The sequence below is a fragment of the Amphiprion ocellaris genome, chromosome 11 (assembly GCF_022539595.1).
Source record: "Amphiprion ocellaris isolate individual 3 ecotype Okinawa chromosome 11, ASM2253959v1, whole genome shotgun sequence".
Classification (NCBI taxonomy): domain Eukaryota; kingdom Metazoa; phylum Chordata; class Actinopteri; family Pomacentridae; genus Amphiprion; species Amphiprion ocellaris.
The window spans coordinates 8,503,562-8,531,079 of NC_072776.1; the positions used below are offsets into that span (position 1 = coordinate 8,503,562).

The 27,518-nt window shown below is 41.3% G+C and overlaps 1 protein-coding gene across 1 annotated transcript in view; it reads right to left on the minus strand.

The window, feature by feature from the left end:
• Positions 1 to 1,557: 1,557 nt before the first annotated feature.
• Positions 1,558 to 27,518, minus strand: part of agps (alkylglycerone phosphate synthase) — a 29,829-nt gene continuing 3,868 nt past the window's right edge. The window contains exons 3-20 of the mRNA XM_023284301.3: positions 26,377 to 26,467; positions 26,157 to 26,277; positions 25,979 to 26,053; positions 24,853 to 24,924; positions 23,762 to 23,841; positions 21,818 to 21,898; positions 20,550 to 20,675; positions 20,156 to 20,264; positions 15,707 to 15,834; positions 14,853 to 14,904; positions 13,306 to 13,382; positions 13,103 to 13,215; positions 11,414 to 11,483; positions 10,291 to 10,352; positions 9,384 to 9,473; positions 7,698 to 7,797; positions 7,501 to 7,558; positions 1,558 to 3,171 (exon numbers count right to left, since the gene is read on the minus strand). Of these exons, the coding sequence (XP_023140069.2) occupies positions 3,050 to 3,171; positions 7,501 to 7,558; positions 7,698 to 7,797; positions 9,384 to 9,473; positions 10,291 to 10,352; positions 11,414 to 11,483; positions 13,103 to 13,215; positions 13,306 to 13,382; positions 14,853 to 14,904; positions 15,707 to 15,834; positions 20,156 to 20,264; positions 20,550 to 20,675; positions 21,818 to 21,898; positions 23,762 to 23,841; positions 24,853 to 24,924; positions 25,979 to 26,053; positions 26,157 to 26,277; positions 26,377 to 26,467 (1,627 nt within the window). The 3' untranslated portion in view covers positions 1,558 to 3,049. The remainder of the gene's footprint in view (positions 3,172 to 7,500; positions 7,559 to 7,697; positions 7,798 to 9,383; positions 9,474 to 10,290; positions 10,353 to 11,413; positions 11,484 to 13,102; positions 13,216 to 13,305; positions 13,383 to 14,852; positions 14,905 to 15,706; positions 15,835 to 20,155; positions 20,265 to 20,549; positions 20,676 to 21,817; positions 21,899 to 23,761; positions 23,842 to 24,852; positions 24,925 to 25,978; positions 26,054 to 26,156; positions 26,278 to 26,376; positions 26,468 to 27,518) is intronic.

The window sequence follows — 27,518 nt, forward strand, 5'->3', positions numbered from 1 at the left end:
ATAACTAAATATCCAAAGATCAGAGGGAAAAACTCCCACAACTAAAAACAGATTTGTGCGTCTGAATTTTGTTTTTTCTTCTTTCCTCTCATTCATCTCACAACTTGTCACATTTATCTACTGTCCCTGTATATAAAACTACATAAAATAGGTGAAACCAGCTCCATCTGCAGCAGCTACAACAGTAACATGCTGCTGACACCCTGATGCTTCAGTGTTACTCATCAAATGATGTCATAAATGTTAATAACATATCGTTGACTTCAACGCTTAAACTGCTTTTTGCTGCTAATTTCCATTTACTGAAGACAACATTTTCAAGGAGGACTTTCACTTGTAATGGAGTATTTTCACATTGCTGTATTGGTGCTTTTACCAAAGTGAATAATCTGAATACTTCTTTTGCCACTTCTCCCAAGCACTGTACTCAAGTACGCATTTTAGTTTTCTACCTTGAGTATTTCTATTTTAAACTGATCTGTACTTTTGGTCTACTAAAATTAAGAGGGACATATTTTTACACCATATTCGACATCTTTCATGACTAGTATTAAATTATGATCAATTGTCATGAACTACGTAATAAATCAGTAAAATATTGCTTAGATGTTGATGGTTTTGTCGCAATAATCCAGTAGCATAAGAGGGCGTTTGCACCATTAAGAGTACTTTTACTATTACTGATTTAAGCATTTAATTACTTACATATTTAAAATCTTTCTCTTTAGTGACTTTTCATTTTAAATGAGTATTTTTATATTCCACCAGTGCTACTTTCCTTAAAAGACCTTAATTGTACCCCCATCACTGACTTTGCCTCCCAGTTTCTACTGTATTTCTCTCAGTGCGGTGCTGACCTCTAGTGGACAAATGTATCTTTACACACCAACTGCATCTGAATGAAACACTGCAGATGCAAGTACATTTCATTGAGATACATTGTAAATCATGAAAAGGGGAAATTGCATGACACACATCAGATTAGCGAGATTGGAAGGACAAATACATGAATAAACAATAAGCATTAGCTTCAAATGAACGAATCTGATCCACATAAGACGAACGCAACAGTCATTGATCACAAATAACGTTTCATTTTAAATCCCTCCGCTTTATCTATATCTGACATGTGCATTCACACGATCCTGGGTATTAAACTACGGTGCAATAGCTGCAGCGTGTTTTTGCGTTCAAAGCTGAGCTCTATTGCTGTTGATAGGTGGCAGTGACATCAGCAGCCAGTGTGTGGGTGGCTGTGTGGGTGAAGATGACTCCCAAATGAGCCTGTGTGTAGAGAGAGAGAGAGAAAAAAACGCCTGACAGGAAGCAAAAGGCAGGCTCTGGTAAACTCCACTGTGGTGGATTACCTTGAGCTCTGTACGATGCAGGTAGAGGCAGAGCAAACACAAAACCTGCTCTCAGGCTGCTGTTGACCTTCGCAGCTCTGCCTGACAGTATAAATAAAGACTAGTAGTCATGAGCTAAACTGGAGGTGATGTATGAGACAGAGAGATTTCTGCTCTCTGAACAGCGTTACTAAAAAGAAGAATCCATATGTAGGATGTTTTAGTTCAATTTATTGCACAAACAGCATTGACAAAATGTACTCAGATGTTACTATGTTAGAAGTGGAAAATTGACAAAAAAAAAAAGGATACAGCCGTAACATTCAAAAGCTCTCGCACATTTTTGACACATGGGGGGGAAATGTCAGGTCCCAAATGAGTCCTTTTATTTGGAAGGGGAATATTTTTGAATTAAAAGGACATAGCCGTCCTGGTGAAGCAAAGGAAGAAAAAAAAAAGGATATTTAAACTCCAAAATGTGTGGCTAAATGGGTCAAATCCAGTATCAAAATGTAACACATTAAAGTATCCGTTCCAAAAACCTTTTACACGATACAGATATACCTAAACTATTCAAGGAGATGAGGAACTTTGGGAGAAATTTTACAATTACGTAGCAGAAGAAATGTCTTGAACATGGTGTAATTGGGTTTAATAGAAAGTTTTAGCACATGTAACAGTCACAAATATCTACATTTGAGAACTCTCAAAATGGTTAACTTTGCATATGCTAATTAAAGTTTATGAGTGTGGTGGTTATGATATCAAACGTGTTTTAAGTATGTCTGCATGATCTGATGAATTGAGTCTTTGGTACAACGTGAGCACCGGGATCCAGAGGCCTTAAACTGCAAACGTGGTCACACTGAAACAGGCATGATCGAAATGGCTTTTTTCCCCCCACTTCACTTTCTCAGTAACAAACCATGTTAAGGTAAAAGCTTTCGGTACAAAAACACACATGGAATATCTCTCTTAGTATTCATACTGTACTTCTAAGGGTCGGTGTAAAATTTAGTGGAGCAGAACGGGGGTTTAGTAGAACACACACACACACACACACACACACATTTATAATTTTAGAAATCTGTCTCTTATGGCAATAGGTCAGTACAACAGAAGGCAGGAGGGCATGAAAAGACGAACAGGAGACGCTGAAAATCATCATGTCCGAGTCTGTTTAGCTTCACAAAGGGACTCACTGTACACAAGTGTGTAGTAGGACAAGGGAAGGCAGACAAAAGCTTTAGAAAGGCACAGAGCTTTAGAAAGCGCATTCATCTAGAACTTACCACTAAAGAAGTGCCACACACACAAACACAAGAGGAACATGAGAACAAATTGTTGTTTCAATGTTGGCAAGAGTGTTTAGGAAGCAGTTAAACAAAAGCAAATGTGACAAAACCAAAACAAAAATCAAGGTTTTGTTGCATCATGTCAAGCAGCATCGTGGTGAGAGGCTGAGGCCACGACTCAACAGTAAAAATGAGCTTCAACGTGAGTGATTGTTACAGCAGATTAAGTGCAATACAAAATCAAAGAAAAAGGTTCGGGGTGAATCATTAAATGGCACCGAATGACACTTTTGATGGAGAAGAGCTCTGTCCATTTTAAATTCACATTTAGTATCTATTATTCCAAAATGCACGGGATGCTTTTAGAAAAAAAAAAAGGTGAGCTAAAGATGGACAGCAGCGAGGAAATTAGAGGAGGTTCCTGTTGCCGAAGATGTTATTTGGGTCCACGTAGTCCTTGACAGACTTGAGCATCCCCATGCCGACTTTGGAGATGGTATCTCTCATCCACTCCTTCCGAAGTTTCCCCACTGAATGACAGAGGAGAGAAATAAATAAATAAACCGAGGAAGACGACCGAGGGGGAGAAATAGAGGAATCGGCACGGCTGATTGCTCAGCAGGCTGCTGGGAGCCAATCAATCTTGTGAGAGTGAGTGAATAAACAGAGGGTGATAAATGCTTTTATTCAGAGAGGAGAAATGTTTTGCATGGCATGATTTATGGAGCTCAGCAGACTATCAAACTCATTAGGCTCTGTGTGTTCCCAGAGGAGGGGCCGGCTGGCGGCTGTAGCCGGCCGTCCCCGGCTCCCTCACTCTTCCAGCCACCACTCCCCTCCAATTCCCTCCCTCCGGAGTCACCGGGGCGTTTTCAGTGTGTCTTTCTGTCTCATTGTGCACATGAGCAGTGCTCCTCCAGCTGACCTGCGAGGGTGTTGTGCTTGGTTGTCCTGAACGCCGCTCTGTGCCCCTGACACTGGCCTGATCACCATTAGGGTGCCAAAGCCAACCACACAGTGCTCCTCTGTCAGCAGGACTTTTGGCATTCAGCCGCTCCTCTTCGTCCCTCCTCCTCCTCCTCCTCCTCTTCCCCTAAACCTGAGGAGCGAGAGCAGCTTCGGCATGAAGCCTAGTGAGGGTGCCCATTACTTCACCAGCTGTCCAGCCCGACATACTCCACGGCGCCTGTACCCGACAGGTTCTTATCGGAGAGTCTGGAGCCAGCGAGAGGTCTAGTGACTGCGGAGGACTGGGAAACCTCATTTGTTCCAGAAGTTCAAATAAGACAGAAACTTTTATTTCAACCTGAGCTAATAAAGCTAAGTTTCTTTAAATTTAAACTCAGCTTTTCACTTTTTAGCACATTCTTTCAACAGAATAGCATTACTTTTATACCAACAAGTAAATAAGGAAAGTATGGTTTTACCTTGCTTATTATTATTATCCTTATTTAGTTGTCGGTATAAAAGTAATGCTATTCTAAAGTAAGAAACGACAAAATGAACATAATCCAACACATTCTTTCAACGACAGTCAGACTGTGAGCTTTTACATTTTGGACTCATTAAACTAAATAAACCTGCAGATCAAACTAAGTCAATGCAGTCATTTGTAGATGATGAGCATGTTAATGGAACGTCTTTAAAGATTGTACTTTGTATTTGGGCAGTTTCGCTTTAATACTATTCTTTTATTACAGACAAAAATAGTGGGAAGAGGGCGATGCTGCTGGGAGTTGACACGCAACAAAAATTCCCAGTAGCAACATTACCGAGCTAACTGCCCAGAGGCCCCAACACCCCCCAAAGTCCCGCACTTACAATGTGTTAATTTCACTGAATGCACACTTCAGAAGAACATTAAAGTACAATATCAATAAGGATGGAACTTGGAGTTGTTTATGTTGTGAAGCTGTACTCACATGGCACATATTCCTACATAAAGTGTAATAAAATCACCACAATAAGGTTCCAAATACAAGCTTAACCGTGCCCGATTGGTAGACTTCAATTAATTAGTTAATCAGTGGAAAATAACTGATTGACTGTTAATTTAAAGCAAAAATCTCCGGTTCCACTTCCTCAAATGTTAAGTTTGGCTGGTTTTATATCTAAGTAAGTTGAACACCTTTGGATTTTAGCTCAGGCTCTGGGAAAGCGATGAGCATCTTTCACAATTTTATCCAAAAACAATTTTAAAAAAGGTAACAACAGAAGAGATATGATAATGAAAATGAGTAGATTAGCTTCAGTTGCCAGCCTGAATTGGACTATAGATGTTGCAGGTACACCGTATGTATCTTTTACTATGAGGTCACAAGAACATTTGCACTGACATCCTGCTGCTGCTGGAGGAGAAAACATTTTGAAAGAAAAGCTAGTCGCTACCAGAGGATTTAGAGTGGTTATAAAATTCTTGTGAAATAAAGAAAAAATGAATAAAGGAAAATAAATGCCTGCCAGAGAAGTCGGTCTAAAGTAAGAGTGCAGAAAACAATTGTAAATGTGCAAAAATGTTAACTGTTTGAGGTAGTGTCACTTTAAGAGCAACTCTTGATAACTATGCTCCCACACTGAGAACAGAACAGTTTGAAGCAGGTGCTGCTCGCTGTTTAAACACTTTGAATCAACCAGTGTAATCACCTGAGATTAGATATAGAGGCCTGAAAATAGGAATGTGTGAGATGGGAGTGTTCACACGCCTTCCTTTCCCCCTCCACACCGTCTCTCTGCATCAGTAGCTGGGAGCCACTGTGTTAACAGGGAAAGTTGAGGGAGGAGGCCACCCTGACACGTTACAGCGCCATGTTATCAGAGCCCAGCCAGGAAACCCAGATGGGGATCAGCCGTGAGGCTAGTGAGGCCCGTCTCCTGACACAACGGGGCAGACAGCAGGGTCACCAGGGACTCTGATACCACACCAACCTCCAGATGGTGACAGAGGAACCGATCAGCTGCTACCCAATAACTAAGAAAGTCTCATGCTCCCTACCACCACCTCCTCCTCCTCCTCACTCCTTCCCCCTTGTTCCACCTCCATCCCTCCCTCCTCACAGGGAGAGGAGAGAAAACAGAAGGTGCTGGGACTGCATCATTGCCTCCATCACTGTGATAATTTACACATCTATCTTGTCATATTCTCTCTTTTTTGCTTGCTATTGCAATCAATCTCAGCAGGCTCGATGTGTGTAGCTGAGACATGCAAAGAAGTGCAGGTAGCCATTTCGAAAATGACATTTTTTTTTTTTTTTTCCCGGGACAGTGATATTTTTCTTGTGTTGAGAAGCCTGGGGAAGTTCAGGGTGAATGGCACAAGGGGAACTTTCCTAAATCAGGTCATTCTTTTTATCTCCTGAGTGCAGTGACCTGTGTGGAGGTGCAGCAGGCAGAGTTGGTGAGATTGAAGCTCCGCGGAGCCACAAGGTGAAGGGAGGATGCTGGGAAACCTGGAGTGGCCCTAATACAGAAGAGAAGGCAGAAGCTGAGCTCAGCCTCGACCTCTCGACAAGCTGCTCTCATTCTCCCCGGGTTTCTCTGACAAATGGGGGTCAGGACATGACAGACAGGCTAAGGTAGTGGTCCTGCGTTTGTGTGATATGGCCTAGCCAGAGTATTGGCTGAGAAGCTGTGGTGCAGGGTTGATAGATGGATGACTCTCCTAGTGATGGATGTTCAACAACTCTTCACCGCTGCGACACTGGTGACCTAGTTAAAGAGGACATTTCTCCCAGTGTTCTGGCTCTCAGAACCAGTCAATAATCAAACATAAAACACTGCTTTTAAGTCATAAATCTGACTCCATTCTGAAGCGAAAACGGTTATTTTTGACATGGGCGGCAGTCAACACATGGTGGTGTAAGATGAGTATTATGTCCTGCAGAGAAAAGGGCAGAGCGCTTTACACGCCCAGATTCCCTTCCCTACACCCACACAGCACAACACTGACCTGCTGTAAATACTGGGCTACAAAAATGTATATTTCCTCCCGTGCCCTCCCACCTCACCATCCTTGACTACATCTGTTTTGTTTGATACACAAAACCCAGTGAAACTAGCTCCATTTGTCAAGCGCTGATTGTGGGCAGACAAACCGGCCTGTCTGCGCCCAGATAGCAAGCCCCACTGTTATTAATCACAATTACAGAGTGGGCCTCGCACGCGGGAGCTGCATCAATATCCCCTCCTCTCCCCCCCGTCACCTCCCCGTGCTGCTCGGGGTGGCCGGGCCACCGTTTGGAGGTCAGTATACAGCCGGCGATAACGGCGGCATCATTTACCCCAGCCCACTGCCTCCTTTTTATTAGCAATCTTTTAATTTTGAACCCGTCCCCGCCTTCAGGAAAAATTGTGATTTAATATCGCAGCTGATTCACTGCATACTGTTTTTGACAGGTGTGATGAATAGCCTGAAGTGATGTATGAAAACAGCGAGGCGGATGGCAATATAGATAAGGCAGCCATTTCGGTTAGCCCTGATGGGGCCCAGAGAGTTGTTTCGCCGCCCTCCCCTGCTCACGTTTCATTTGGTCACTGCTAAAATGAACAAATAGCCGAGTCAGAGTCATTCATCTGAGCTGCAGGAACAGATTTTGGACATGTGAAGGAAGCAATGAAGGATCCCTGACCAAATGCACATTTACAACACGACTGCTCGCCTGCATGGAAGAGCACGCTGGGAAACCTCAGCATGCTGTCATCACAGCCTCAATACAACCTCTTTTCATACATCAGAATCTAGGTGAAGGTGGAAATATCACCTGATTCAATTCAGTATGTTTTTTATGAAATGTGTACACCTGCGTTTCGCTGTTTATGAAAACAGGCGTGATGTTTTAGTGTGAATTCTCAGCTTTTGGTACCTCCATGGTGATGTGACAAGCTCCCTCCATTGGCAAGGATCTCTTCTCTAGCTGCATGCTGGAGGGGAAAAAAAGAAAAAGCACTTGCTTATATTATATACTTTATTATCACATTCACTCCATAAAGTGTTTGAGATTCAACATATCATCACATCAGATGTAATTATGATCCGCATAGAAAATACAACTGGACCTACCTCCACTTGTTCATATACATGTACTGGATCACTGAGTCCTCTGTAGTTGAAGGCAAAGTAAAAGTAGACACAGGCACCGGCGTCATACGTCTGAGTCACCCTGCACAAACAAGACACATGTTTAAACGAGCAGAAAAAAGCCCTTAATGTTTCTCCTTCAGCTGTCCCTCTGAAAATCTAATTTACATGCATCTAAAGAGTGATGTTTTGTCCAGGCGCTCCATTTTCATACAATAAATGCATTTTTTCCCCGTTGTAATTGGAAGACAAAGTGAAGTGGGAGGTTTGGCTTTCCCCGGTGAACCTCTGACCTCAATTCCATTCATGGTTAGCAGAAAGCGGAGGCAGCGTAGAAGCGCTGTCACCTTTAATAACGTAACATTATCAGGCATTAAACGGCCATCAAAATGCTTTTACTGAATCACCTGAGCCACACTCACACTGCAGGTACCAGGATGATTCAACCGACATTCTGATGCTTGTTGTTTCACAGAGAACAAAATATACTTACTGCACAAGTGGCTGCTGCTTATTAAAAATGCAGCGTGTTCTAACATGTAACAAGTTTTATTTTGTTGAGAATAAAATGCATCTCCTGTTTACACGTTCTCTCTCTGGCTCCGCTCCCTGTGGTGGAGCAGGGTGCAGAGCCCTTGTTCATTTGACATGGCCCATCACCTGGCACACTGACTGTTCTAGAGGTTAAATGGACAAATCAATCATGTGACAGACTGCAGCCGGGAAATGAATGGCTGTAGCATAATCAGGCTGAGGCCTAATCTGTTCGCAATCTGCGAGCAGCAGCCTGGTGCACCTCAACCAGCTCGCCGCCCGTCTGCCACACCGGCCGTCTGTCCGCCTGTCTGTCTGTCTGTCTGTCTGTCTGCGTAGCTCTAGCTAACTCAAAAGGAGTCCTATTGGGTAGGCAAACTTAATATTTTCCAGGTAATTAATTAAACATTGTTTTGTATTTAATATCAACTGCTGCCAATTACAAAAAAATTTGGCAATTTGTGGTCAGATTCACAATTTTGCCTGCTTACATTTTAATCAGTCAAGCGGGTTTACATCAATTTTATGAAGAGTTCTGATTTGGGGAAAATTCTTCTTCTCTGCTTGTGTTTAAAAAAGAAATCTGGTAACATTTTGTAAGCCTGAGATACCATATTTTTGCCATAGAGATTCATTGCTGTCCCAAAATTAGCAAAAACACATAAATGATCCACACTGCTGCTCTGTTATCGTGAATATGGACACTATAGCTTGTTTCCAGTTAATACCACATCCACTGTCATGCTGCTTGCAACAACTTTGTATTATTCAACGGCTGAAAAAAGTACCCAAAAAAAAGCAGAAATAACTTCATTGAGCAACAATTGATTAAAAAATTATAGCGCCCTTTTAGTTTAACAAGCCAGTCAAAAAAATGTGACTTGTCTATGATCCGTTGTTTAAGATTTACATCTAGAATAAAAATAAACATATTTAAGAGTGAATGTCATAGACAGGGGAGAGAAACTAGAACACATAACACACTGTTGTGGTCTTTTGATTGGATTTGTTGACAAAAAGAAATACATAGAATACACAGACATCTTTTCTGTTCTAGTATTAAAACTTTTCATACAATACAGTTGTGGTTGGGAGATTTAGGGAGTGTATGTTAAAGTCTTTATGAAGTGTTACCTGCATGTGGATAATGGTGAAAACTGAACTCCTTTATCTTTGCACTCTCGAATGATGCGTGCCTTTACATTCCGGCAAATGTCCAACACCCTGGAAATAAATCAAACGGAAGATATAAGAAATCACGTCGAAACACACTGATGCTGCTCAGGAAATCTGTTCAGTCCACACAACTATTGTGCATTTGAATCATAACAGCGACATGTGCAGGAAATGTACTTTAAATTAATTAGTGGTGCAGAATTATTACAATTTAGAAAAAAGCCAAGAGGACAGGATGGAGGAGGAGGACAGACTGACTGACATGACGACCATTGTGGGAGAGATTCCCACTGGTGTGGAAATGGCCGCCAGTCCTAAGCATGTGCAGCCGTGTGTGGAGCGTGGAGGATGGGGAGGAGGATGGGTAATGAGCCAGGCGCATATGCTCGCCTCAGTGCCTGATCTCTTGGTCTCTCCCGTCAGGCATGTTACACAACAAGGAGCTGCGTGCGCTCCTGTTTGTTGTGAGAAAACTGGATAATGAAAACGTGGAAAATGCAGACCACACTACATGGATGTGCGATGAGTCTCGCACCACACATCTTATATTTCCCCCCCCACACAGAGAAGAACACACAGTCATAGATCTCTCCTCTCCGTATGTGTGTGTCAGTAATGGTGGGTTTGTAGGTTGAGGAGGCGAAGCTTCCACCAACGCAGTCGTTTAATGGGGGGGAGAAGGCAGGCATGAAGGTGAATGACAAAGGCAAAGGCAAAGAGAAATAAAAGAAAAGAGGGGGGAACAAGAGCAGGAGAAAAGCAGAGGACTTTCTCATGGCAGAATGTGTGGGAGGTGAGAAAAGAAAAATGCGTATGGATATTCAGATTTCAGGGGAAAGCCTGCTGCTCATATCAAGGTATTTACCTGTCCCAAGGCACAGAGGTTTCAAAGGACTCTCCGATCACATAGTAGTCCATCCCCAAGTCCTGGAAGTAATAAAACGCTAACGTTAGTAGGCGCAACAAATCGGGAACCGCAGTTAACTATGATTTCAAATGCACAGAGTCACCTGGTTACTGTAAAACATGTAGCAGATCAGCAATCGAAAACACACACAGCCTCTGACCTTATTCTGAAGGTGCAACTTTCTAATTTTATCTTTATAAATAAAGCAGAAGTATTTAGATAATTGATTAATTGATCACCAAAACTTAATTACAACTGTTCTACTAGCTTAAGTGATTCTAAAATTCCCTAGGAGCTTCTCTGGTGAACATTTTTGCTACAAATTAATGGCAAATAAACAGTAGATTAACCTATAATGATAACAATAGCGGTCTTATTATGTGCGGAATTAATACTAATGATAGAAGACTCTGCTTTCTTTGAGTTTTGGATATTTTTTTGCTGAAAAAATTTGTCTGAATTTTGTAAAAAGCCACCCACTAAGAACACTTTGTGTTAGTTTTTACTCGAACTGTTAATCAAAATGTTTTTGAATATGTGGGTGTGTTGCTATGGAAGGTGATCTTTCCCTTATCCTGCTGCAATGCTGTCAAAGCTCTTTTTTATTTGTCCTGCACATGAATGCTTGTAAAAAAACAACAAAAAAACCTGATTTAAAACTTAGCTATTATCTTTTTCTCCAAGAAGAATTTGGCTGAGAAAATCACTGATTACAAAAAGGGCTTTTGTATAAAAGACATAAGAAACATCACAGGAGAAAGCTGTCAGTAACCTGTTTACTCAAGTGTATGTAAATTCCCTGCTTGTTGATATGTTTTTGTGATTATCAGAAAGGCCTCTAACAGGACTGACCTAAGTCAACTCTCTATTGTTATTCTGTCTACAGCCACTGTGCTCTCCTGCATCAGTGTTAATCGCCCTGACAACAACTGTGACCAGATCAAATCAAAGACCTCCTGAGGTCTTATTCTGCCGTCTTTCTTTGTTGCTCACTATCCTATCTGCTGTCAAACTGCAGCCTCCCTGCCAGCCCCACCTGCCCATCAGCTCAGGCCGAGAGAAAGCCAGAGGAGTGACCCACCCGGAGGTAAGCGATGACGAAGGTCAACATGTAGCCCCTCTGCCCATTGTCCTCTCCAGCTGCCAGACCCCTGTAAGGAGACAACTGGGTTAATATTTAACAGCTCTTTTCTTTTAGCTCTGTTGGTCGGGCCGCTCCCCCTCACAACAGCCGTCTTGGAGCCCGTCAATCCAACAATGTACAGATCAATGGCGCTATACTCCGTGCATCACCACAGGTCAGCCACACATCTATCACCTGCAGTGGGTAATCACATTTTCATCCACCATCCAAACTAATCAGGCCAAGCTCATTAGAAAATCACTATATTGATTCTCACCCTTCTTCCTGTTTCCCAACACCAGAGGAAAACATTCCTCACCAAACCTAACCGCGACTAATGAATCACCGGCACTTGGTCTGATGGGGGATCACGATTTATTGGAAATAATGCAGTGATGCAGAGGATGGTTTGTGTAACTGACAAGCTTCTCTTGGTATAAGTACTTTCTGTCACCAGGGTAGTAGTCCTGCTACCTGCAGGTCTGGGCACTGAGCCATACAGTAACACTATTAGAAATATATAATAAACAAGCATCATCCAGTGAGAAATCAGTGACACTCCTCCCCGAGGATGTCCAGTTTGTGTTCGGTTTAAAATGAAATTACAGTGAGTCACTGGTTTCTTACATTCAGCAGGGTGAACGATGAAACAACTTAGTCAACTCATTCCTATTAATATTTACTTTTAGCTTTTCATTGATCATTTTTCCTGATTAAATGCAAACTTAATCTACATTTGTATGCTGTACATTCTGCATAAATCTGACAGTGTTTGCTGGTTGTCAAAAAAATGTTTGAAATCAGATTGGTGATGTTCAGATTTTATGTCTGCATGCTCGCAAAAGCTGCTGTGTTTCTTGTTTTAGAGCTGCCTAAGAAAATGTTCCAGCAATATGAAAAAAGGAGGAAAATAAAGTTAATTATGTCCCTTTAATTTAATGACAGAAAATAATAAATTCTGGATTTGAAACTAATTTCTACACATACTATTATGGATGTTTCTAAATCATAGTTTTGCCATTTTTTAAATCACAGTTACTTACTTAATGACATTAAATCTGCCAACTACCTATTAAGCATACTAAATATGTTTGTGTCACTAAGCAAAGACTAAGGTCCTGAAACTTCACTAAACATCACCAAAAAAAAGCAATTCTGGAACACAATAAGCAGGTGGATGATAGATTAACATATGATAGGATCTTTGAAGCTGTGCTACTGTTAGTGCTTTAAAACATGCTCAGGATGGAGAGCGGTTTCCTCTCAAGCTGGCAGTTAACTGATTTCCACCAAAGTCCTCATTGATCTGTTTCATGATCAGTCACAGCACAGCACTCCCCAGCTGTGTCCTCTCACCCTGTGTTGTCCTGAAGAGAGCCGCGTCCTGCTATCACCGCCCACAAAACACCTACTTTAACATTAAAGCTTGGCTGCTTGGAGGACCTCCACAGGTGATCCGTCAATCCACACTACAGAGTGGAAGACCAAATCTCAGGCATGTAACTGTGCTTTTGTATTCTTTTCACTGCTACGACGTGAAGTCTGGTTAACTAAAGTGACATCAGGGCCTCAACGTAATCTTCCCACCAAACGGCACATTTCTGCATCAGATCTTAATTCTCTGGAAAAATAGCGACTAGAACTTACCCAAATTTTGCGGCGATGTCATAAACTTGCTTCTCATGCTGCAGGACCTTCTCACGATCTCCCTCGAATAGCAGGGTGGCCACACACAGGCGGTTGGGGTCAAACCCTTTGAACTGAAAATTAAAAAGGTAGATTCATTTTTCATGGAAAACACCTGTGGCCAAAAAAAACTGGTGCTGGTGTTCACTTGCAATTATTTTTACCTTGGTGATGTAAAATTTCTTCAACCCGTCCAAAAAGGATGTGAAAATTGAAGATACTTGAGGCTTCAGGGCATGACCTGTGAAAATATGAGATAAAAGTCAGCTCCATTTCTTCACACAGAAGTGGGCCTCAAAAAACTAATGCTATTTTTCACACATTAGGCAAAGCCTACTTCTGCTTGTATCCTCCGGCGTTCTGAGAGGGCAAGCGAGTCAGATTTATTTGGAGTTTCAAACAAAAGGAGGAAAAATAAATAGTAACATTTGAATAACTTTACAACTGGCCAGTGGCTGCAAGCGACAGCGACTATAAATCAGAGAGTTTCCGAAGGGAAGTGGGGTTGACACAGTGATATCCGTCTTCCTCACCCACACTTTTTGATTTATTCCTGATCGGACGCACAAAAGCGCCTGTGGACAAGCGAAAATGAGGGGCTAGGGCCAGTGGGATGGTTATCAATCACAGCGGGGAAGTCATGGGTGATGTCGCCGAGACTTAACAGTTCATTTATTTCCCCCCATGCTCAAGTCTCTTCATCACTTAGTGTCCTAATTGTTTCCATTCCAAAATTTGATTGCAGGTCTTAAGGTCTCTCACAGCCATCATACTCGTTAATTAAATACTCAAAATCCAGAGAGAGAAAATTACACCTACATTCAGCGCAATTTTGCTTTTAACTCTCTCCTCTGTGGTTGGGTTCGTTTTTTGCATATCAACATACACTGCTCCTGACTACAACCTGCTCATTTTTCATCTTATGTGTCAAGACGGGCAGCGCTAAATTGTACTTGTAGTCCCAAACTGAAAGAAACCTGTGAATACATCAACTTACTGAACAGCCAGCATGATTAAAAGTAAGGACAAGCCACTAACAAGCCCAAGAAGGTATCATAGAGCCATGAGTTTTCGTTATTAGTAAAAAACCTGGTCACTTCATCTTCCCTGCTTAATGCTAAGAAGTGCCTACTCTGTGAAAAGTGGAAATATAGGGGAGATAATGAGATCCCCAGAGACTGGGGAACTTTACAGAGATCTCTGGCAATGCCAGATGCATTCCACTAGACCTTAAGAAACAACATCATAAAACTTCAACGTAACAACTACTTAATTTTGGCCAGGGTGATTTTTCATCGTGCTTCAAATCTTTGTGGTTGTGTGTGTGTGTTGCTGTGGAAATAATAATCTATTTAACAACTCAGCACTGTCGAGGGTGACAGGATTGCAAGCTACCCTATTGCCATTTATTGCTAAGTGAAACAACAAACCAAAATATTGACAAAAAATTCAGAAACGAAATTCGGCTGATTACTGCTCTTTAAAAGACTGCAGTGTGTCTAATGTTGCAAAGCTTGCAGATCAAAATGACAACTTTTATTGGGGCCTAGAAGGAAAAAAACTCATTTGAAAATGTGAACCAGGTGAAATAAAGTCCAGCTTTTACAGTGAAAAGTCACCACAAGTTTTAAATTCTCCCCCAATTGGGGAGATACGCGAAAATCAGAATTTCCCCTTGTGGGATTAATAAGGGGTAATAAATAAGACTTACCAAATTTAAACTGTTCATTGTCCATGAGCCGTATAGATGCCGGAGCACATCTCTGGAAAAAAACAACAACAAATGGGTCTGTATTAGTTTGTTTCAATCATAGTTCTTGCAAAATGGCAGAATCATGACAAATTACTGAATACAAATAATACAACACCAAAGTCAACCTACATTTACTAGCATAAAGATTCAATCCAACTGTTGGAGCTTTGGCTTTATAGCTTTTCTTTGATGTCATGATTATCCAATTTATAGAACTTCCAAGTCACTTCCATTAATTTTATCATTTGACAAAACGTCCCAAATGGCTCTGTGAAGTTTTGCACTGGCCTTATCAGCCTGTGCGGCTCCAGTTGTAACACAAAAGCATGAAAAACAGAAATAAACTGTGCTAAATGTGTACATTTACATCCAGAATGAACTGAAGAGCTCTGATAAAGGTTTAGTACAATCAGTGATGCTGGATGTGCCGCAAAAATTGTGCTCAACATCCCCTGACAAAAAAATTGTGGGCTTGTTTTGTCAGATAAATACTGAACCCACTATATCAGATAGTGACATAATACTCTCTGCAGTGTCTTAGCATTCTTAAAACAGAGGTCTGATTTTCACTCTGCAACTGCCGCTGCAGAAATGGTTGTATTTTGTTAGTGGGGTAGCTTAGTATCAGCTTTTTGTTGGGAGTTCAGTTTTAGGAGGGAAATGGCGACCTGAAAGTGCTTATTAAAGCTTGAGCAAACCTCAAACATGCAAAAAAAAACAAAACTATATATTTCTGGCCTCAACCCCATGTTGAGATGTGGAGGAAAAGCAGCAACAAAGCACAACATGTCAAGGAAAGAGTAACGCGTTACCTGTCTGGCAACTTCTCGAAGGCAGGCAACTCCCTGCTCAAAGTTAGGGAACACCACAGAGCCGTATTTCTGATACTCTGGCATTGGACGAATCTTCATCGTTACCTCAGTAACCACACCCAGGGTTCCTGTGAAAAATCACAGTGAGAGATTTTGAGCAGAACAAAAAGAAGCATATCAGTTCCCACAATTTATACGACCCAGCCCTCTTTCAGCGGAACTTAAGAGCATTTTACAAGGCTCTGGTACATGTCCCTAGGGTCGCTTTGGTGACCTTTGTCTCACATTTCACTTAGTAGTTCTGGTTTTCTACCACACACTGGGGGACAACTAAGATTTATCAGCTTTAGAGCATGAGGAAATAAAGCAGGGCTCTATCAAAGGCAGCGAGGCCAACAGCAGCACCACAAATGCAGGTACAAGGAAACCTCTGGCTGACCTTAAGACCCCGAAAACTGTCAGCCATTAGCTGCTGCAGCTGAACGAGTCACATTGCTTGTTTGAAAACCAGAGTGTCTGCTCTCCTTCCTACAGCAAATATGTCTAATGCTTATAAAAATAAAAAAAAAAACACTCCCTATCAATCAAACAAGTTCACAGTAAACTATAGCTAGCTAGGGAATGCTGTTTGCTATTCTTCAGATTCTAATACTGATTATACTTTATAATAAATCGCAAAAAAACAGGGAGGCTGTGCTGACAATCATCTTGCAGCACCCAGTTTCATTTACTCTGGCAATATGGAGATACTGTCCTGTTGTTGTTGCTTTTCAGACAACACGAGATTGACTTAACTTACTAAACATGATTTCTCTCTTTTCACCACAACAAGTGAACGGAAATTACACCGACTGACAAGAAAAATAGAATCACTTGCAATGTCTGATGCAAATCCAACACAACAGTCCTGTAATAAACAGCACCTTTGTTAAAACTGGAGTAGAGTTCTGCTTGCTTTTTGTACATGAGGTGAACAAAACATTAAGTCCAAATTGCATGTGGTATCGCGGATTTCTCACTATATCGCAAGTCTTTGCGGTATATAAATATTTTTATATACTTATTGTGGCAATATCTGCCTTTCATGCAGTGTTACTGGCAGATGCTTTTATTTTGACACACACAGAGCAGCACTACACAAAATATGGCAGGAAGTCACTTCACACTCACAGTCCTGACAAGATAATACGTAACCAAACTAACTAGGTTGACTAAACCACACAAACACAATAAAACACAAACGCTAATAACACTGTAACACTAACAAAAACCACAACAACGACATTTAAAGCCCCAACACCCTGAACTCCCATGGTGCATTGCAACACAACAGTTCAGTCACAGAGACTGGCTCTGTAATCGCTACATTTTTAATTCTTTTTGTGGTAAAAATAAGCATTTTCTAGCCTAAAAAAATTTAAAGAATATAAAAATATATAAAAAGTAATAATCAAAACATATTACAAGAATATTAAAGGGAAATAAAATGCGTAGTGTACAGCGCTGGGCTCTGATTGGTTCAGCGACCGTAGCATCAGTGTCGTCTGTCTCCCATGTAGCAGCGTTCAGCATCTGGCCTTGTCCATTTCACATAGACGTCTGATCGCTGCGTATAGTGTTGCTCTGCAGTGTTGTGCAGTGTGTGGGGAGAGTGTATAAAGCCTTAAAATACACATAAATAATAACATAAATGTGGTTGCTACTTTACAGATTTCGGAGGGACCACTGTAGTTATATTTCCTCATATGAACAATCAAAAACAGATATTTTACAATGACTATTACTTAGGGCTGGGCGATAAATCGATTTTATCGATTAATTCGAGTTTGTACTTAATGCCGATTTGTTTTTATGAAAATCGATTTTCTCATCAACATCTGCCACCAACGCCTTCCCGCTGGGCTCCCGTAGTTCAGAGTGCATTTTTCACTGTTTCTTGACATTTAAACGGCGTATCAATGGTTTAAAACAAACAAAAAAAATGTTGTTTGTCACAAAGTTAATGTGTGAATTTTACCGCTGTGAACGAAACCAATAGCTTTCCACCACTCTGACTGTTCTGTATCATTATAGACCATGTTCGTTTATGGATGTATAGATGCCTGAACATAGTCCATTAGGGGGCTTTGTCAGCCTGTTGTGGCTGTTAATGAGCCCGCTAATGTGACACTACAAGCCACATGCTGCTCCCTAGTGGCCCAGTAGGAAACATGTGACTCCATTGGGCCTCTCCCAGTAAAAGCTCCTCCTTCCTGACAGATGCAGGAGGAGCCACTGGAGGGGTGAGAGATGGGGGCGTGGAGAGGCAGAGAGAGAGAGAGAGAGAGAGAGAGAGAGAGAGAGAGAGAGATGGGGAGGAGCTATGGAGTAAAGGAGGGTGAGCAAGTAAGGACTAAAGGAAGATCATAAGAACAGCAATGTCAGAAAAACACTCTCTAGGGACAGATGCAATGCAATGAAATGCTGGAGTGCAGCTTAAACCAGTTTTACTGTGACGAACCAAGCAGATTGTCTCTGTTTTTAGCAACACAGATAGCTGGAAAAAAAAGCAGCTATATGGCGACACTGACCACAGTAAAGCCACCACAGAATCAATCACTGGCTCCATATTAAATTCTCCATGGTTGAGGGGGTTTAAAAAGAGGATTATCATTGATCATTCCAATCATTCTTTACACCGGTTGTAGCGAGGGGGGAAGAACTGCTTTGCATTAAGGCTCCTTCAAGGTCAGACAGATAGACAGACCTGATGTTGTGCTGAGAATAAGAAGCTTGAGGTTCCACAGTAATTTCTAATAAAATGGATGCATTCCACTTGACATGCAGAGCATAGTTGAGGGTTTTCGTGTGGCGCTTTGCTGTTGTTGTTGTGGCCTACTGTCAGACCGCAGGGTGGGGTTCTCAGGGTGAGGAAGTAGATAATTTTAATGAGACCGTGTGGTTGTGTGACCTCTTAGCTCCAGTGTTAGGCCTCCCTGAGGAACATGTTCTTCCAGAGACATGTGGTCCCGTCGTATCTCTGCTTCGAGCACCGACCCCAGCAGCACGAACGCATCTTTAACTTATTAACCTCAATATATAAACAGACTCCTTCTTAAAGCTCAATTTTTTGAACATGTGGTACATGTTGGATTTTTTATTTCATGACAAATATACACGTTTTTACATGTTCAAAGTGAAATTCCTTTCCCTGCAATCACCTTGCTGTTATGAAAGTTGTTGCTATTTTTGAATTTGTTTAAGGTATTGTCAGGTGAACAGCAGATCTGGTCAAACAATAAGGAATCATTTCAGCATCTTAAGAAAAAGCAAGCAAAATCTACTGGTTGTATTAATTTTATAGTAATTTATTAGCAGACTAATGCTTATTTGACTGTGTTTTTAAGGATAACATTTCGAAAATCGATTTCGTAGTGAACTTATGACCTTTTTGCCATTTTCTGAGCTTTGTAGGCAAAATGCTTCATCCTCCTATAAGCTTAACATGTTTTGGACATTGCTTTAGCTATTTTATACACTTTCACAGTATATTGAGGGTTGTAGTGTAATTGGTAAATATTCAAGAAAACAAAATTATCATTATTGTTCTGATTGTGATGAAGGCTCTTCATATTGGATTGGTACAGACCACAATGAATACTAATCAGGTGCACTTTGACAGATTAGAAACTGAGGAAGTCTATAAATTTAGAAATAGGAGACAAACATGATGAATGCACTGTGTACACGTGAACTTGATGTGACTCCAGAAAGTGTTTTGTCTTTCAGGCATGCCAGAATTCTATTCATGAGATCATTAACTGTGTGCTGACCGAGTCATACAGGCTAAAAATAAAACCTGATAACTTATTGTTAAATGCCCCGAAGAGTCATCCAAAACTTGATTGTGACCAGTTGACACGGCTCTAGGCTGATTGTCATCAAGTGTCAAACAGTATAACTGTTTATATACAAATGTATTAACAGTAATATAAAAATAAAAGGCATGCTTCTGAACTGAAATCCCTTCTAATGAGTACAAATAGAGACTTCTGCACCAATCCCAGCCCAGTCAGCGAGCAGATTGCTGAGCTTTGTAGGGTGAATATAAAGTTTGTATCCACAGCTGTTTAACATAGCGATGCCAAGAGTGTCTGAACCTCCTCATTATGTAGGGGGAACCTGGCATATGGCAGTATTCTCTGTGGGCATTCACAAGGACAGGGCACTGCTACACAGATGGGGTGCAGAGGACACTCGCTGGTTCCTAACTAACACCCCTCCAGATCACTTTCCCACCACTGCTGGTTAATGTGTAAGAGGTGCACCGCATGGGAACTGTCCTGATGTTACTGTTTTATCACCAACATTTTACAGACGTGAACACAAGCCAAAAATAACACGTTTACACAACTGCACACGTGCCTACATGGCCTGGCATACTGAAATAAAATGAGAAAGTTGGCAAACCTTCGGAGCCCATGATGAAGTGGTGAACGTCGGGCCCCGTGGACATGCGTGGCCCCTGACAACTCTTTTCAATCACACCTTGTGGGGTAACCATCTTTACATGGACAACCTATTGAGTCAGAACACAACAAAACAACAAACAATAGTTAATATTCCTTTTACAGACTTACAAATGTAAACAAACAATATAATTTAGATACTGTCATGCTAGCCACCCAAATATGTGAATGTTCTAACTGACATTGTGAGCTCTGCATTTTAGAGGTGAGTGTCAAGTCCACAAAACCTTTGCTAATAATTTCCTTTCTAATTACTGTGGAGTAACCCCTGTGCACTGACCATGTGGATGGAACAAACACAAACAGGAAGGTAAAAGGGAGCACATGCGACTCACCAGGTCCTCAATGTTGCCATAGACGTTCTTCTTCATGCCGGATGCTCTGGTTGCTACCCAGCCCCCCAGGGAGCTGAACTCCATGGAGTCAGGCTCATGCCCCGTACAGTAGCCGCTCTCATTAAGCTGCAATAAAAAAAAGAAAGAAAGCATGCGTTTGTTGTTGTACTTAAAAGCGAGCCAGAAATGTCTGAAAAACACTGATGCTGTAAATGTTGTGAATGTTTTAATAACAAGCAAAAAGAATGAGGAAGCAAAGGGAAAAAATAATTGCAGCTTTGATGCTCCATTTCACTGCTCTAGTTATAAGGGAATGTAAAAACTCAGGTTTTATGGCATCAGTTCTTTAGCTGCTGGAATTAAACTGAGAGAAAACAGCACAAAATAACTAAAGAGAGAGATCAGTGCATTATTTGACAGAGCCAAATCACAGTCAGACTGCAGCACTGAAGTCGTGTAAAATGATGGTTGTAAACTTGATTTGCTTAAACCTTTTTATGGTAAAATAGAATTTTTTACACATATATGTAACTCTGTGAGTTATACAGGCTTAACCTCAGACCTGTTATGATGCAAGATTGCTGCACATTCAGCTTCCACAGCCCCACCCAATGCACAAAATACTGTAAATGACTGACATGCCATGTGGGCCTCACAGCACTACAATGTACTTCTGAGGTTATTAGTGATGCACCATCCCTAAAGCGTTGGAAAGAATGTGTAGGTCATCAGGAAAGCACAAATTCTCCTGGAGGCAGCTACACCCCTGAAAGATTACATCTTTAGGCAGAACATTTAATAGCAATAATAATAAAGACCTTAAAGTACAACAACAATGCCCCCCAGAAGCACAAGGGTAAAGTCAGGCCTTGTTTTATCACAGAACTCCTCTGGAAGGCAGTTTGTACTGCAGACCCATCTGCTCTATCAAAACGGGCCCAGTCTAAATGCAGAGGTGTCTACTTTAGATGCAGCTCACGCATTCCTCTACATCAAACGCCCGCTCCTTCTCCATTTTTCTGAATTAGCTTGATGGTGCCATCTGCTCATGACCACCGTCTCACTCTCTAATCTCTCCCCTTCAGCACTCTGCTCCTGTCTCAAACTCCTTCCTAAACCCTGTAAGATCCGCTGAGCACAGAGTACCAAGGTGACTGAGCATGGACAACCTGCACGTGAATGGTCACACAGTTCGGGTGCTGGCAAAACATTTGACATTAATGGAAGCTCCTTCAGCACATAAACATGGATGGATGAGCAGTACTTACCAATCTCTCCAGATCCTGACCGACGATGCCAGCTTCCACATGGGCAGTTAAATTTTTCTCGTCAATCCACAGAATGCGGTTCTGGGACAAACAAGCGACATGACAGAGGAAGTCATAAACATTTTTGGATAAATTCTTATACATACTCATACAGCATATTAAAACAATGCATTATGCTATTTGTTTCATTTATGTAAAACAGCTGATTTGATGTCAGTTACAAGATCTTAATAAAAACGTTGTCTGTCACCACATCTGTCATCTGAAGTCTGACCCTGCCTACATCTGTTATGCAAACTTAAAATATCTCAGCCTCAGACATAAACACCGCACTCAATAGCAGTCCGTGGAGACAGTCTCTTGATAGCTTGCTTACAACACTGTAAGCTTTTTCACCAGAATGTCTTGAGGACAAATGTGTGGAAACAGGGGCTACAGGACGGAGACAACAGTCAGCTTCCTTGAGGTTAACATCGAATTCCAAATATATGCCACTTATTTAGGCCACTGGGCACGTGGTCCACCCCTACCTGCAGGAGGTCATCTCATACCTGCCATCAATTATTCTGCCGAGGTAGTAAACTTTATGTCCCCACCACACTGCTCCTTTCATGTGCTTCCATTGGAGCCACCTCACCTCTGACCCCTGACACACAACACTGGTCACTGATGTCTATGGCACCAAGCTCAATGACTGGTAGACTCGCAGCATCCAGACAGCTTGTATATCACTTCTATGAGGGCCAAGATCAAAGGGCTGTACTGTACTGCTGACAATTTTTGCCACTTTATAGTATATGCAATGAAACACTATCATTCTTATGGTGGCTTGCTTGGGATTCTATCGAAATGAAAGACTGGTGCAGCATTTTGTTATTTCCAGCAGCAAATTCACCAAAATTATTTGATGTGGAAAAAAGGAGAAAGATGATGTCTTCAGATGCTATTTCTTGCATGATCAAAGATCTGATCCAAAATCTAAATGTATTCAATTTACATTCATGTAAAACTGAAGCAAATCCTCAGAGCTGGAGGATAGCATTGATGAAATTTAAGAAAAAAAAACAAAAACATTTCTGTTGGTTGATTTACCGATTTTTACGTTTTTTTCTAAATATGAAGTACATTACCTTTGCAAAAACAACAAAGTAGCATATAGAAATATACATTAAAAAACACAACAGCATGAAAATGTCTAATTTCTAATGGAATTTTCATGCAAATTACGGTCTCACATTGTAGTAGTATGTAGATCTAAATGGTAACATGAGCTGAAAGTGCTGAAAGACCACCGCTTCCAATGATATTTTAAATCCCATTTTTTTAAAAGAATAAACGCTAGCATACAAACAATCATAGAAAGCTTCTCAGAAATTATTTATAGTTAAGTTTCAACTCACACAAATGTAAATAAACTACAAAACTGCAAATCCTGACCTGATTAAACATGAATATCCCCTTACTTCATGGCCTGGTGTCTAAATAGGAATCCTGATAGAACATGACTCTCCCTCTTCAGACCATTACTCTGACCTCAATGACCAGATAAACACTTACACCAGAAAATGTTTTCGCACAACAATACAGAATCCCTGCAATTACGAGCTTTGAAAGACATTATGATGCATTTGAGGTTAAGTGTCAGTGTACTGCATTTGCTCCACTCTCATGTTTGACACCGGAGCTTGTGTAGCATTATGTTTCATTAATTTAGGACTATATTTCATATTGTGTCGATCCCAAATTACAATCGGGAGCTAAAATGAGAAACACACTTATAGTAAACAAGTGCAAAATTTTCTCAAATGCAGTCACAGAATCCTAACATTTCAGATTTTACATTGATGTCTTTAAATGTATCAGAATGCGCTTGTTTTGGTTTCAGTTTTAGTCATTAGTGCAGATCAGCTCTTTTAACATGCACAGACACAGGTGTTTACATACCATCTGTGAGGTATCCAAAGAGACAATGGAGCGAGTTTCCTCTGGGGGGCACTCGAGGGCGCTGGAGACACTAGTCCCTCCTGAGAGAGAAACAACTGTTACAATGGACCCTTTGTCACAGCAGACATTTTGACTTGTCACAACAGGGTGAATACAGGTGGAAATAATGATGGCTCAGAACCATTTATAAGTCCTAGAAAGTCACAGCAGTGAACCAGCATCCACAAAAGGAGTGGCTTTAAAGGTGAAATGCAGTCATCATTAATGCAACTTCAAATGTCATTCATGTCTTTCAAATAGACCAGCAGCACTGGACAATTTCAGTGTTTACTACATACTTCTACTCCCGCATAAACTCTCATTGCACACACAATAAATCAATATCTAGGGCTTAATACTTTGAGTTCTGACTGAAATGTGTCTGTAAAATTGAGTATTCCAAACTGTCACCTTTCATGATTTAACTCAGAAAATCCTCATCAAGGCATCATCAAACACTGCTGTGTTTCAGTAGTGTGGCTTCTTTTTTAATTGAGCATGACTATATTTATCAAACTAAGGTATATCTATAATAAAGCCTTACATGAATCATATTTTTTATTTCACAAAGAAATAACTTCATTTGTTTAAAGTGAATGTGTGGAGACTGTAAACAGCTCATCAAAAGGGTGCAGTTTATTTGATTCTTCTGATATGACTGGATGCTTCACAACTTCATTGCACAAATGACTGAATTTTATTGATTTTATGATTTTCATGAACCAATTCACCAACTGCTGTGATACTATATGAGATTAACTTGTGACATTTTAGTGTCATGATATATTTGATAGTCGTGAGTGACAGGAGACACTGGTGGAGACAGAAAAAAGGGAAACGTGAGCTGCTTAGCTGAAGGCTGAGTGTCTTTTTTTTGATATTGCAGTATAAAACACACACACAGAAGGGCATCCACTGCACTGTCAGTGGTATTTAGCAAGTTTATTCATACATTATGGATCGATCAACAACAAGGGAATATACGTCTACCAACATGTAATAATACCATGTGGAAACTAATTATGATTAAAGCATCTGATTTCATGACTCACCTCCATATGGTATCAAACAAACGTTGTGTTTGCACGCCAGCTCCACAATTTTCACTACATCATTGTGACAGTCTGCAAAAACAAAGATCGTTTGAAAAAATTGGAGGCCATCACATAGGAAATGTTTTCATTTACCATCTGTCATCTTAAACGTTCATACAAGAACAAAAGTAGACATACTGCAAGGGAAATGAAAAATGGAACATGACGCTATACGCACACGGCTGACAATGTATAAATTTATATTGCCTGAGCCATTAGAGCAGGGGGACCAGCAGAGAGGCAGGGTATCTTTTGATTTGCCTGATGGTTGTGATTTGCCTGGGGCTTTCCTCAGGCAGAGTCAGACTGCATGAAGCCACACTCTCCTGGGTGGGATGTGCTGGATCAATACAGACGTATCTGAACCAATCACGGAGCCCACATCCATTCACACTGTAGTGGCGAGTGAGTGGGAAGAGCGGCAACACCCACCTACATGGATGTGCTCGACTGGCCTCGAGTGCTTTAAGAGGCAGTGAGAAATGCTTACATTCTAGTGCATTTTGCCATCCAATTAAGCACACAGCTTTGGCCTAAGGATTACAGCCAGACAAACTAAACACCCACTTAAAATACACAGCTTGACCTGGAGGGACAACGAAGGAATGCAAATTACAGATCAAAATATCTATTATACATACATAGTGAATGAGAATGCATTTGTAGAGTTGGAAAAGTTAAAATTTGGTAAAGTGTGGATGAGAAGATGGCAACAGTTGCTTGGGTGATTTGCTGCCCATTTGGGACACTGCTAATCAACTTTCAACCATCAGTCAAAACTAATTTGCATGATAAAATAGTGCCAGCCATAACAAGAGAAAACCAATCTCAGAATCATAATTCATGGGTGTGCTGTGCGGGGCCAGACTGTGGAGTATTGGGTGTCAACCGTCCTCCCCCTGACGCTTCTTATTAAGCTTCCACTCATACATATTAATATCCCTGCCTCTGCAGAGATTAACCCTTTAAATCACCTAAGCCAGTAGGGGGATCAGTGATGCTACGTGGGAGGAGACAAACAGACCAATGGAAAAAATAAATTAAAAAAAAAAAATCACAGTAATAACACAGCTTCTGCACTCACTTGGCCAAACCACCATATCTGGAACACGACCAAATTTCCCCTCTCTCAAAGCGAAGATCTCATGTAAGCAGTGGCCTGGAAGAAAATACAAAACAACACAAGTGGACAAAATTTCTAATAGATTTATCGCAAATAAATGCATTGAATATTACAAAACAGGTGTGATTCTTTGCCTTACCGTGAGCACGAAACACCCGGTCTTCTGCGTCATGAGATAAGGGAATACCTGTAGATTTCAGTTCCTCCACGAAGGCCTCATTTAGAGTGGGAGGCTGCACAGCACTGCTATTCAGAATGGGCTGAAACAAAACAAAGCATTGTGGTTACAGTAGCTGTGACTAAGTGCTGCACATTCCCATTCACCGAAGACACAACAAATAAACATGAATTGCACTCACTGTCGCTGGAGTTTTATGCTGCAGACTGGCGCCAAACGTGCTTTCAAACCAATCTTTGAGACCCGGGATGATTAAACCGCTCAGTCGATACCTGGATTGTGTGAAGGAGGACAAACAGTGAGAGCTGCAAATTAAAAATAATCAATAAATCTTGTCTATCAGCGATTTCCAGCACGAGAAGCAAAAAATCTGGAACTGAAAATACTGAAATGCTGGGCCGGGCCAATTCATTTGGAAAACCACAGTATGAGGTTTCGGTCCAATGAGGTTATTAGACAAGCAGAGCAGCAGTGACAGTGCTGCCTGTGCAACTGCCTTCGCCATTTTTTGCATAATTGAGCTACTGGCAAGGACTGGGTCGGCCCATCAGGGGACTGTGGCGTGGCTTTGTCCAGGACACCATGAAACACACCCTATAATGAAAAACCTTCTGTCACAGTGAGCGCTTGGCCTAGCCTTGGTTGTCGTGCAGGTAGCTTTTTAGTTGGGAGCTTTATGGCAAGTGCTTGAGCAGGAGGAAACAATTTGCTGTGCAACATCCTGCTCGGCTCAACTCATTACTCAGAATACACCCTCATGCATACAGAGCCAGATTTCTGTTTTGACTGTCTGACTGGCAAGGCAGTCTCTTCCAAAGTCAATGATTGCAAAAACAAGACCCATATATACCTCTGCTCTTATCGTGGGAGGCGCAGACAGAGGTGTGAAAAGAGCTTTTCCTTCTCTTTTAAAGTGAAGCTACATTCAGCAAGACTGAGGACAACAGCTTCATTTTTAGACACTTGCTGCTATTCAAAGTAAACATGTAATTTTCTGTCAAATTCTGCGAATTAAACCCAGAGCTCCCCAGAGACGCATAAATAAATAACATAATGTGATCCATTTTTGAACAAACTGGAAAGTCATTTCTGTTAATGAGCAACAGAGTTTGGGAGGGCTGAAAATCACAACCAGTGACCTTCTCGGATGACAATGAACAGTCTAAATGCCAACCACTAGGTGGCAGTAGCACCACATTGTCATGAGCGTAGGAAGGCGACAGCGACTGATTTCAAAAGCTGGGTTCCAAAAGTAGGTGCTGTGGAAAAGATTAATGCATAGCTCCAGCTTCAAGGCACACAAACAGAATGAACGCTGAAGCT